The sequence below is a fragment of the Pteronotus mesoamericanus genome, unplaced genomic scaffold (genome assembly GCF_021234165.1).
Source record: "Pteronotus mesoamericanus isolate MK-2021 breed Mesoamerican mustached bat unplaced genomic scaffold, CSHL_Meso_final contig_27, whole genome shotgun sequence".
Classification (NCBI taxonomy): Eukaryota; Metazoa; Chordata; class Mammalia; order Chiroptera; family Mormoopidae; genus Pteronotus; species Pteronotus mesoamericanus.
The window spans coordinates 23,456,076-23,469,489 of record NW_026555115.1 but is presented as its reverse complement, the minus strand read 5'-3'; the positions used below and the strand labels follow the sequence as shown (position 1 = coordinate 23,469,489).

Here is a 13,414-nt window from a genome sequence, read left to right as displayed (position 1 = left end):
GGGTCCTCTGTGCCTCCTGGATCCATGAGAGCCTTTCTCTCCTCAAATTAGGGAAATTTTCCATCATTACTTTTTCGAGGAGGTTCTCTATTCCTTGCTCCTCTTCTTCTCCTTCTGGTATCCCTATTATACGGATATTATTGCGTTTCAGGTTGTCCTGCATTTCCCTAAATGCTTCTTCATTCTTTTTGAGCCGTTTTTCCATTTCTTGCTCTTTCTGGGAGCTTTTTTCTACCTTATCCTCCATCTCACTGATTCGATCCTCAGCTTCATCCAGCCTGCTTTGGATTCCTTCTACTGTGTTCTTCAATTCAGAAATGGTATTCTTCATATCCTCTTGTGTCTTCTTGATAGTTTCTATGTCCTTTTCCAGGCTGATATAGTTTGCTGTAAGATCCTGATAGTTTCTCTGCAGTTTCTCATAGTTCTCTTTGAGCTGGCTGAGCTCATTGAGCTTCCTTAGAACCATTGTTTTAAATTCCATATCTGATAGTTCCCTTGCCTCTATTTCATTGAGCTCTCTCTGTGGGGAGTCCCCTTTTCCACTCATTTGGGGAGAACTTCTTTTTCTTCCCATTTTTGTGAGAGTCTGTTAAGTATTTTTGTCCTTTACTTTTCTTTCTGGGCTTGCCTCTGATGATGTCAGTTGTTGACCCTATAGGGCCTTGGGTTGTTTGTTTGAGCCTTTCAGGAGTCTAATGCCTGTGTCTGACTCCTGCTTGGAGCTGCTCTGTGACCCCTTCGATCAGGGCTGGGCTATTTTTTGGGATCTCTCCTGCTCTCACGAGAGCTCCTTGAGCGCGTTCCCAGCGCGGCAGGGTCCCCCACCTGCCTGGGCTCGCATGTGTTTGCCCCAGACCAGGGGGCTTATTCGCGACCTCCCGTGCTCATCTGACCTCCCTGGCACGCGAGCTTCGCGGCACTGGTCAGTTTAGAGTCTTCTATTGTGTGTTTTCCCCGCTTTTGGCTCTTTGGGTGCGTTGCTTGCCCTCGCCAAATGGGGACTACGGAAATGGGAGGAAATCAGCTCTCCGGTTAATCCTGTTTCTGGTCTCTCCTCCAGGGACTCTGGGCAGCTCTACTTATTTTGTGGGCTGCTCGGCAATCGCGGCGGGTAGGTCAATTTATGCCTGCCCTTGCCCCTCTGTGCAATCCCTCGCAGGCCGTATGGGTGCCAGTCTGTGTGAGGCCTTGCCGGCAGGTGCAAGCGTTTGCCAGCCCGCGTGGGTCACACACACGCTCGCCAACCCTCGCCAGTCACTCGGCGCAAGTGTGCGCGCCTGCTCTGGGTGTTTTGGGGGTGTCTATGTTTGCTTTTCGGCTTTTGGCTCTTTGGGGGTGTGGCCTCTTCCCGCGCAATGGAGACTTCGGCAAGGAGAAGGAGTCAGGACTCCCCGGTTCCTCCTCCCGTTCTTTCCCCAATGCCTCCGTTTCTAGTCTCCCCTCAGGGGCCTCTGGGCAGTTCTGTGACCCCTTCGGCTGAGGATCCAACCCCTGTGCGGACTGCGTTTCAATCGCAGGCAGTCTGGTTCATGCGCGCCCCTCTTCTGCCTCTATGGGGACGCGCCTTTCCAGCCCACAATGGAGACTACCGAACGGGGAGGGAGTCGGGACTCCCCGGTTCCTCCTCCCGTTCTTTCCCGAACGCCACTGTCTCCAATCTCTCCTCAAGGCTCTCCCAGACAGTCTGCACTCAGCACTGCAGGTCACATGCGCACAAGCTGTGTGCGGAGCGCACAAAAGGCAGGTTAATTGATTCCCTTATGCCTGAGCGAGATGGTAGCTGCAGAGTGGGAAGTGCGTTATCGCCCGGGCTCCACCGGCCGCAGAGTCAGTTCTCTTCACAAAGTTTTCCTCACCAGTCTTTTCCCAGGCACCAGCCCACCCTGCTGCCGCCTGTACCCAGCGATCAAGGAGGGTGGCTGCCGCTGCAACTTTTGCGTTTGCCCTTTAAATGTCTTTTTGCATCCCCAGCCACTTGTCTCTGGCAGAGAGTGCCCCTAAGCTTTTTGGGGTTGTGTTTTGTCTGTATTTTCTCGGCTTTAGCGGCTGTAGTTTAGGGGTTCCTGTTTATGATTCAGACCCCGTTCTTCCCGGGGGACGCTAACTGGCCGTTTCAATGTCCCTCTGGTGCCAGTGCCCGTGCGCACCCAGCCCACCCTCTCGAGCCTCCACCGCAATTCTCACCCGTTGGGAGGTGTGAGAGTCGAATCCGCTGTCCGCGGCACCAAGGCTCCTCTCCCACTATCGCTCCACTGCTTTCCAGGTGATTACTCCATTATTTAGTTGCAATTCCAGTTTGGTTTTGGGAGGTCAGCGTGACTCCCTTTCACTCCTCCGCCATCTTTTTCTTCTCAAATGGATGAGATTTTTACAAATTATCTTCATGTTACTGATTCTACATTGCATTGTGGTTGAAGAAGTTGGTCTCTGTGATACTGATCCTTTGATTTTGGGGGGAATTTGCTTTATGAGTAGTATGTGGTTGATTTTTGTGAAAAGTTTCACATGTTTCTAGAAGAATTGTGTAATCACTAATTGTTGGGTACAGATCTTTGTGGGTGGATATGTCAAACCCAGTGTTTTGTGGACATTTCTAGCCCAAGCTCACTCACGCTCTCTCTCTCTCTCTCTCTCTCGCTCTCTCTCTATGTTGGTTATAAAAGTGTGTCCTCAAAAACAAAAAGGATGGAAGTATGACTTTTAAAAAAATAGTGAAAAAATATATCATCTGTCCCATAGAACAGTGGATGGAAAGGAACAAAAAAGGTGTTTGTCCTTGTGCATGCATTAGTCTGCAGGCGGTCCCAGTGAGAAAATGTGGGTCATGGGTCTTGGCAGTCACCCACCCGCCCTGCGTATGTAAATAAAAGAGCACCGCTAGCATCATCTTCATCTCTGACTGATGTCTCTCAATGAAACATAACATTTCCTAAGTGAGATTGTTGTGACAGAGGTGGAAAGAACCAAAATATTTGTTGGTCCCATTTTTTAGGCAGTAGTCACAATGTGAATCACTGCTTTTCATTATAGCACCTTTCACACACACATACAAACAACAACTTTAGCTCTTCTTTGCTATCTCCTTTGTGTAGACACAAGGCCAACAGACATTTATGTGGTGGTGTTGATGATGAGATGCTTGTTGAGTATCTATAGTGTTCCAGACATTGTGCAGATATTATACAAAAGTTACTGAATCCAATCCTGTGACATAGTGTTTGAGTAGATTTACAGTAAATGTAAACTCAGTTTCAAGGGGGTAAGTAAATTCCTCGAGGTCCAAGATTCAAACCCTGGGCTCCCTGACTCGAAGCCTGTGCTTGATTACTAGCAGATGTTGTTTTGCATCATAGCAATTTTTGTGATAAATAAGCAGTAGTCATTAAAATCTAGTTTGCTCCATGATACTGAAGTTTGTGAAGCTAGATATGATTCTAATCACGAGCCGGTTGGACTGATTTCATCACCTGGATGCCCCAGTTAATTCCTCTCCAAGACATAACTTTGCAGCCGATGGCCTTAGGCAAAGGCATATTTTAGCTAGAAGAGATGGGTGTTTTGATATTTTTCAAAGGGGAGATCAATTTTATGATCTATTCAAAGTAAGCAGTGGTTTTTCAAAAATTACATCTCCAACAACCTGAAATTTTTCCTCTCTCCTTATTATGGTCCTCATATTTTCAGAAGATCCTGGAAACACATTGTATGTTAATAGAATGGAAATAAAGCAGGTGGATATTTATGTGAGACACATGCAAAACCATCTGTGCCAGGGCCGTAGAAGTGACCCAGTTTTCTCCATCACACCTACACCCAGAATTCTAAGCATATATGACTATCTTATTAAAATGAGCTATCTGGTAACTGAATATTATAAAAATCCTGGTGCAAAAAGAAATATCTTCACTCCTATAGTCCAACCATGGAAGCGAAGAGCACCTGAGCACGGCATATTAACCAGAAATAAACTATATAGGCACCAGTGTAAAGAAGCCAGAGTTATCCCCAGGGAGTGCTGACTGGTCACCTGCACAGGATCCAGAAAGGTAGCAGCACCAGGCCTCCAGGTAGGGAGGCAGCTGACCCAGGCGTCTGTTTTCACTCCCTCCTCAGACTTTACTAAATCTTTTGTAAAAGAATTTTTTACAGCAGACACATAAGAATGAGGACATGAGAAGTGCAGGTTGAAAGAGTGGCAAATAACCTGGGAAACCTGAGAAAACTCGATCCAAGTCAGTTGTAGGGTCAAGTGAGAGTCATAATAAGTGACAGCAGAATCCTCCAGAGGCTCTGGTACTGGCAGCGCCCAGAGCCTCTGGAAATAGGTATAAAGAGGATGCTCTGGTTGGAAGGATCAGCTGAACTCTGTGCAAGGAAAATCTGTGGCTCGAATCTCCTCCCCAGCCTCAGGCAGCTGTATGATGTCTGTCCCCATCCAGTAAAAAGCCAGGGGTTTGAGCTGACAAAGCGCCTCTGGCCTCGGCCCACCAGCTCCCTGAGGGCAGCAGGACTCAGCCCAGACGTGGGACTGTGAGACTGGGCGCTGCCAGACATGGAGGCCCCCAGCCCTCACCCGCTCTCAGAGTTTTCAGGCAGCTTCTTAGTCCCCATTTTATAAAATGAGCCAACTTCCCCTCCCTGCCAAGGGGGAGTAAGCCTGCAGCAGCCTTCCCCCGCCCACGGAGCACAACCAGAATCCCTGGCACAACTAGAATCCCTGGAGAAAACACGAAAAGCAGCTATTCGAGAATTCTGAGGGAAAAAAAAAACAGGAACACTGGGGAAGGACGTCAAACTTGATGAAAGGCAAAAACAGTGCCTGTGAGTTTTCTCTTTGTTCTTTTCTCCTTTGACCTGAGAGTGGGACAAATCCAGAAACTGCAGGCTGCGCAGTGAGGAAACACCCCAAGACGGATCCACCTTTCTGGCCAAAAAACAGGACAAGGGGGTCCCTCGGAGCTGAAAAGAGCAGGGAACTTCCCCTAGTTCCCCTTTCTTTCTCCTACTGCTTTACCCCAAGGGCCTGCGTGCAAAACAAGCGGTCTCGTGACGTGGGAGCTAAAACTCCCAGGGAATCCTGTCTTTCTGGCCAGAAGAACCATAGGACAGGGCCCCCAGGAGACAGAGAATTGGGGGGGGGGGGATCTCAGTGAGGGACATATACAAAGGGTTAGGAATTATAATGCTTTGGACAGTGACAGTTAACATCCTCAATTACACTAGAAATCAGAAGGCAATGGAATAATTTCTTCAAAATCCTAAGTGAATTTTTCTACCTAGATTTATACTCAGCTAAACTAACAATCAAGTATACAGGTAGAATAAGCACATTTGAGATATGCAAGTCTCACACAACTTATTTCCTATGTACTCCTTGCCAGAAATTACTGAAGAATGCATCCTACCACAAAAATGAAGAATATTCATAGTTTACTAAAGCTTCAGTTGTGACTAGCACTGACATAGTTCCACGAATGTAAACACTAAATATGATTACACTATAATTCTGTTGGGAGATGGGGAATGGGAGAGTGGCTATGAGGTGGAGACAGAGGGAGAAAGGATACTAAAATCGCATCTTTCGTATTGGGATGTCAACAGATAACAATTAAAGTTGAAAAAAATCAAAATGTAGACACACAATAAATACCATATTTAAAGTCATAGAAGTAAATACCTAAATAATCAGCTAAAATATATTAAACTGGTATATTAAACTGTTCTACGGAAGAAAATGGGGATGGGTGGTATGATGGGATACTACAGTTTTTAATGACAAACGTTGTAAAGCTAAATGGCATTTTAAACCATGGGGGTGTGGAACTTCGATAGGCACAAATTAAAATTAAGGTAGCAGCACTTTGACAGGGCCACTAAGTTCAAGAGACCTATCCTCAGCATTCAAAGTCCTCTAAAAAACTGACTTATAATAATCAAACTCAGAGAGTGCTGTTAAAAATCAGAATGACAGTTCACTAATTCATGATGTAAAATAAAACTTCTGGTTTGGCCAAATACTTATTCACTATGCCAAGAATGATGTCTGGTATATGATAGGCATTTAATTAATATTTGCCTGATATTTGTTTTACTGATTAACACATTCTCTTTTTTGGAGAAAGTCTATAGCAAAAAAAAAACACAAAAAACAAAAAACAAAGTTATTTTCAGAAGGTTGCTCGGTGAGCACAGAGCTGAGCCAAGGAGTCAGCCCTGGCCATGGCGTCTAGTGCATCCTTGTCTTCCGAGATCAGATGACATCAGGCATGTTCAGGGTGGTATGGCGCATCCCTTTCTACCCTGGGAATAAACCGTTCCTCACACCGTTCACTCCTCTGTTCATGAGTTAGGGCACTTTAGGGACAGACCTTGGTGGCACAAGTTTGTTACCTTTTTGACCCTCCCTTTCTCTGCTTCCATTGCTGATCAGCGCCCCCCTCCTTCTATTACTCTCACTACTTTCCATAGGGGCCACAGCTGAGTCTGGGAACATTTTATTTATTTCAGGTGCAGTTAATTGTGTGAGGTGTAAAAATAGAACGGTTGTTATATACTTGTTAAATGTCCTTGTCAATTTAAGATGCAAACTGAAGTGTTAATAAATGAAATAACATGATAACTGGATTTTTCTTAAAACGCTTCAAAAGAAAGCAGAGGGCAGGAAAGGGAGAGATGAAATCAGGTTGGCAAAATGTTGGTAATTATTGAAGCTGGCTGTTAGGTGCATATAGCATCTATTACAGCATCCTCTCCATTGTTGCATATATTAGAAATTTTTCATAATAAAAAGATAATAAATATAAAATTAACTTAAAAATTGCCTCTTTAAAAATGTTTTTGAAATTATCATAAGTAGAATTCCTCCTTCTTTAACATTGCTGCTATTGTTATTATTGTGTTGTATAGAAATATACTCTGTTTCAAAAAGAAAACTGAACTTGTGGTTGATGTTCCACAGTGAGAGAAAAATACATCTCTCCCTTAGTTTTTTTGCATCTCAAAGAATCCTAAAATGCTAAGGAAGGAAAAATGGTGAATGATAACATTATGATTAAAAATACAGTAGTACCCCTTATCCATGGTTTTACTTTCCACAATTTCAGTTACTCATGGTCAACTGTGGTCTGAAAATATCAAATAGAAAATTCCAGAAATAAACAATTTGTAAGTTTTAAATTTTGCATTCTTTTGGTAGTTTGATGAGCTCTGGTACCATCCCACCCTGCCCCATCCAGGGCACAAATCACCCCTCTGTCCAGCACCTCCGTGCTGCATACGCTCCCTGCCCATTAGTCACTTACTGACCATCTCAGTTGTCAGATCGACTGGCAAGGTATCACAGTGCTAGTGTCTAAACCACCCTTGTTTGACTTTATAATGCCCTCAAAGCACAAGAGGAGTAATACTGGCAATTCAGGCATGCCAAAGAGAAGCCGTAAAGTGCTTCCTTTAAGTGAAAAGGTACTAAATACAGGGGAACAAAAACATAGTATATACAGGGTTCAGTACTTTCTTCAGTTTCAGCATCCACTGAGGGTCTTGGAACATATTCCTCTGGATGGGCAAGGGGCAGCTACTGTGTAGGAAAATAGAATTCCTAATAAAATGTTACTATATGACACTTCAGAGAAAACATTACACATCCTTGAATAAAATAATGGCTAGTTGACTAATGAATCTTGGCAAATGCTTTCTCCCTTTTGTTTTCCAGAGGCCGTTTCTCCATAGTAAAGAAGTGCATTCACAAAGCTACCCGCAAAGATGTTGCTGTGAAATTTGTTAGCAAAAAAATGAAGAAAAAAGAGCAGGCTGCCCATGAGGCCGCCCTACTTCAGCACCTGCAGCACCCACAGTACATCACCCTCCACGACACTTATGAGTCTCCCACGTCCTATATCCTGATTTTAGAACTGTAAGTACAGGTGTCATCCCTCTAAGGTGGTCCCCAGCTACTGGGGTTATTTACTGGCAGTTCTATTTAATGCAGTGTCTTCTAGTTTACAAAGTGCTTCATGTCACATGCACTCTGCCCTCCATTTTATAAAAATGTTATTCTTATTTTATAGATTAGAAAATCAAGGATAAGGAAGCTCCTTAAAACTAGGCATTGGAAAAGCTGGGACTTGAACCTGCATCTCCTTCAGTCAGTTTTCGTTTTCTTTCTATTATGATTCTTAAGCTGGGCAGTTTAGGAAAAACTTATTGACAACAGGCTTACTGACAGGGGTAGAGTTGAGGTGAAAGAGAGGGGTTTGTGCATCAACCCACTGTCATCTACCATCCCAGAAATTCCTTCTAGGGTGGAACCTTACTTTCAAAACATTCCACTCATTCCAGATTTTCTAGGGACTCAGGCAACCATACAGTTGGCCCTAGAACACATCAGATAAAGCAGTAAGTTCGCATTCTCCTCAGTACTACCGCAAGCTAAGAACAGAGAACATGCTCTGTGGTTTAGATAGACTTTACACGGACTATTTTCAGAAGTACTGAGCCCTCATAGAAAGGTTATCAGATTGATATGATGAGGTCCTGGGCCTGGAGAGGAGACAGATATTTGCACCCAACCCTAGTGCTGTGTAAGGCTCCACAAGGACCTCTATTTAGTAGAGAAGCACCTCCATTTACAGCTTTTCAATGTCATTCTAATCTTCCTCTTATGTGCTTGTTAGTCTAGCTCAGCAATTTTCAACCAGTGTGCTGCAAGAATTTCTAAAATGTGTAGTACCACTCTGGCTGGTGTGGCTCAGTTGGTTGAGTGTTGGCCCGCAAAGCAAAAGGTCTCCGGTTCAATCCCCAGTCAGGGCACATGCCTGGGTTGGGGCTGATTCCAGCTGGGGCGTGTGCAGAAGGCAGCCAAGTGATGTTTCTCCCCCTCTCTTTCTCCCTCCTTTCTTCTCTCTCTATAAATAAATTAAATAAATAAATAAAATCTTAAAAAAAAAACACAAAACATTCAATACCTGACTATTGAGCCGGAAGCACTGACCTCTTTTCCCTTAGACTGACAAACTTAAAAATGACAACAGCCAACACGATAGCTGTCCAGTGTGAATGAATCAAAATTATACCCATGTTTTTATCAGATCAGCAAAAAATACATTTTTGGTTGTGCCACAGATGTTTAGTAATTAGTTTGTGTGCCAAGAAATAAGAAAGGTTGAAAATCACTGATCTAGCTGTATATGTATGAGGGTTTTTGAGGAAGTAATTCATTATAAATTTATTTATGATAAAAAAAAGAAAACCAAAATGCAAACATCTTAGGCTAAAATTTTAAATTGGTTGAAAAGAAACAAGAGGAGACAAAACCAACCCTGTTAGTATTTGCAGTTCTTTTGTGATACTGTTACAGCTGTGTAGTAGATTGTCACTTTGGACTTAACAAATACACTTAAAAACAACCTTGAGAGCCTAACCTATTTGTTGGGAGCTTCCTAACTCAAAAAGGTGTTTTCTCTTAACAGTGAGCTATCTTTGTTTACAAGTGACAATATGTTACACTGGACTATACTTCCAGTAAAAGGTGTTGTCACTTGCATACCAAAGTGGTATAGCAACCCAGAACCAGCGCTCCCTCCCATCCGCAGGTCAGCATTGCAAGGGAAGGTACGGATGGCCAGGCTCTCAGTGCAATGGAGTAGAGAAATGGGGTGCTAACCCCAGTACTCTGAGTTGGAGCCAGTGTGCCTGACTTCCTCGACCACAGGGTCCTTATCGGTGAAGTCTGAAGAATTATTCCCACTTCTCAGAGATGTTGCAGGGATTAAATTAGATGACTCTTGGATTGAACTAGTTTATTAACATTTATTGCGCACTTGCTATTACCCGGGCCAGGGTGGGAGGAACAAAGATGAAAAAATAGTTCTTGACATTGAGAAGTTATTCATGGAATGAGGAAGACCAACAGCTAATTTCAGTATAACATGGTAAATGCATATTTTGGAGAGGGTTACTCTGAGAACACAGAAAGGGACTAGGCTGGGCTTGAAGTTTAGGTAGGAGTGGGGAGAGACAGCCCCTGTGCTAAGCCTTGGCCGTGCTGGGACTGGGGGGCGCCCTTTCTGTGGGCCATCCAATTGCTGGTCGAGCTTTTCTCTGCCAGGCAACGGACGCACACAACCAAGGTTCTGATCCTGTCGTCTATGGTGTGGCCCGTGCGTGTGCATTATCCAGGAGCTCTAAGGGTGAGCTTCATGGCTGAGGCTTTTGGATCTCACAGCAGGGCTATTGTTAATTCCTCTGTAAGTGCTCCAAGAAGCCCAGAGGGATGCATCAAACAAGCCCAATACTACTTCACCCCACGCCCACCACTCACACCCAGCCTTGGCAGAGACAGAGAAGGGAAGGCAACATAGGTCTTCATTGGTCCTAACATTTGCTCCCAACGTTTGCTCCCATCAAGGAAAACAGAATAGACCAGTGGGAAGGGACAAGCTAGGAAAGAGATGGGTGGGGAGTGGGGTGGTTCTGCTGTGCTTGAAAGTAGTTTCTGACTCTTGCTTAAGCTCCTCTGCCGGGGTATTTCCTGGGGGTGTGTTTTTCACAGCCTGGTGCACATTAAAGAATAACTGCCTGACATCTGGTCACTCCTTGCTAAAGAGGGGACAGGGTACCTGAAAGTAGTTGACATTTATTGAGCACTTACTATTGCTACCAACTATGCATAAATGCCTCTTCTTACTTGATCCTTGCACGTTCCTCACAATGAAGTAAGTATTATTGCTGTGGTTGTTACTATTATCCCCACTTTAAAGATGAAGTAACTGTAACGCAGAGAATTGAAATGACTTGCCCCAAGCTCCCAGCCTGTAAGTGGCAGAACCAGGATTCAAATCGGGTTCTGCCGGGCTCCCCCTACCTTATCTCAGTCACAGTTTGTAAGGTTGGAAAATTGCTAAAAAGTAAAGGATTCAAAAAGGGGTCAAGAATGCCAGCGATAAACTTTGCCTCCTTTTGGTTTTTCAGCAATGAAAACTTGACAAATAAAAGCAATTTGCAAGATATATTTAGGGCTGCTTGTAGCCACCAGGTTCCCGTTAATCAGAATGTTGCCCAGAGAGCCCTCCATGTCTCTTTCTCCTGTCCCTGTCTGAAGACTTTTTCTATTTTGCAACCTAACCTCTCAAAGGATCTTTGAGTTGGACCTTTTTCCCCATGAGCAATTTTAAAATTAACAAAACAGCTTGGCCAATGAGGCTCAGTTGGTGGAGCATCATCTCATAACCGAAAAGCTGAAGGTTTGGTTCGCTCCCTGGTCTGGGTGCATACAGGAGGCAACCAATTGATGCTTCTATCTCACATCGATGTTCTCCTCTCTCCTTTCCTCTCTCTTTAAAAGCCATGAAAAAATGTCCTCAGGTGAGAATAAAAAAAAAGTTAACAAAACAATGTGTCTTAAACAAGGTTATATAGATTTCCTCCCTGAAATATGCCATATTTGTAACATTCTTTATTTACTTGTTTGCTTATTTATTTATTTTAGGTCTGAACATTATACTAACTTAGGGCTCTAACTAAAATATGCCTGTATTACAACATTGATCTTTATCATAGGGAGTAGGGAAGACCTTACAGATTTGTGTGTGTTATTTTTCTGTTCTTTTACAAACCTATTCTCTTTGCCTTTCTTTCCTCCCTACTTTCAGGATGGATGATGGCCGGCTCTTAGACTACCTTATGAATCACGATGAGCTCATGGAAGAAAAGGTAGCTTTCTACATCCGAGACATCATGGAAGCTCTGCAGTACCTTCACAACTGCAGGGTTGCGCACTTGGACATCAAGGTAATGAGAAATAGCAACCCTTGCAGGGAAATGACACAATCCAACCTGCCAGTCATTGCCCTTGAGAGATGTAAATGCTAATTCATTTTTTTACTTAGATTAGACTCCTTATGAATATTAAACAGAAACTAGGTTATTGCACCATTTAAGAGTGTTATTCATGAGTTAATGAGAGCACAATGACACAACGACATTTGGAGTGAGAGAAGATAGGTCAGCTTTAACTGCTACATCTAATTTTGTAGAAGAAAGCAAGTAAATGTCAATTTTTCCATGATGCTCAAAAAAAAAAAAGCCTCTATTTTCCAAAATGAGTAATTTATTCTTCACTTGATTCACTGCAGAAGTAAGGGGTAGTTAAGAGACATGATTTTCAACAACAAACAACTTCTTTGACGTACCACCCAAATTCAGTTTAGCTTAGTTTGGAGCTGCCTGTACACTTTGCAGAGGGAATGTCACATAAACCAGGTGCCCCCATCCCCCGGGGCCTGTTAAGAACCGACCAGGAGCAAAGCTCACCTGAGCTCCACTGCCCCCCGACACCCCGCCATCCATTAAACTGGTCCCTGGCGTCGAAAAGGTTGGGGACCAATGCCATTCACTATAGGCTTTATCAGAGAGTAGCAGAACCGTGTGTGAACTAATGGAGGCCTGCTGAGAGTCCAAGCAGAGAGCTGAGTGTGCCTTCTCTTCTCCCTGCCTCCTTGGATCTCCTCAGCCCGAGAACCTGCTCATTGACCTGCGGATTCCAGTGCCTCGCGTGAAGCTCATCGACTTGGAGGATGCTGTCCAGATCTCAGGGCACTTCCACATCCACCACCTGCTGGGGAACCCTGAGTTTGCTGCCCCGGAAGTGATCCAGGGCATCCCCGTGTCCCTGGGCACCGACATCTGGAGCATAGGGGTGCTGACATACGTGATGCTGAGCGGGGTCTCCCCCTTCTTGGATGAGAGCAAAGAGGAGACGTGCATCAATGTATGCAGGGTGGACTTCAGCTTCCCCCACGAATACTTCTGTGGCGTGAGCAATGCTGCCAGAGATTTCATCAACGTGATCCTGCAGGAAGACTTCCGGCGGCGGCCCACAGCAGCCACCTGCCTGCAGCACCCGTGGCTGCAGCCCCACAATGGCAGCTACTCCAAGATCCCGCTGGACACCTCCCGCCTGGCCTGCTTCATAGAACGCCGCAAGCACCAGAACGATGTGCGGCCTATTCCCAACGTCAAGAGCTACATCGTCAGCCGGGTCAACCAAGGGACGTAGCCCTGTCCCAACCCTTGAGATTTCACATGGAAGTGCGGTGTGAGCCAAAGCAAGACTGAATGTGTCTGTAAATAATTCTGTTCATTATTTCACTCCATGCAGTTCTCTGGATTGAGAGATGGTACCTCTTAAACCTCCTCAGTGGTTATCCAGGGGCTGAGCAGCAGTAAAATCACCCTAAATCCAGGGGCTTTCCAGAAGGTCATTCAGAAGCGATAAAGGAGAATGTCACACAGAGTATTGCAAAGAGGGCCAAGGATAACAAGAATATTAGCTGTCACAAAATTTGAATTGTGCATTCCAAAATGAGTGGGTAAGTGGGCAAAACTTCAGCTCATTGTGGTGAGTATAAAAGGT

General features: G+C 44.5%; 1 protein-coding gene across 3 annotated transcripts in view; it reads left to right on the top strand.

The window, feature by feature from the left end:
* KALRN (kalirin RhoGEF kinase) overlaps positions 1 to 13,057 on the top strand; it is a 721,333-nt gene extending 708,276 nt beyond the window's left edge. For all 3 annotated transcript variants that reach the window (XM_054575198.1, XM_054575192.1, XM_054575191.1), the window contains 3 exons: positions 7,715 to 7,915; positions 11,652 to 11,790; positions 12,512 to 13,057. In XM_054575198.1, the coding sequence (XP_054431173.1) occupies positions 7,715 to 7,915; positions 11,652 to 11,790; positions 12,512 to 13,057 (886 nt within the window). The remainder of the gene's footprint in view (positions 1 to 7,714; positions 7,916 to 11,651; positions 11,791 to 12,511) is intronic.
* The last annotated feature ends 357 nt before the right edge of the window (positions 13,058 to 13,414 follow it).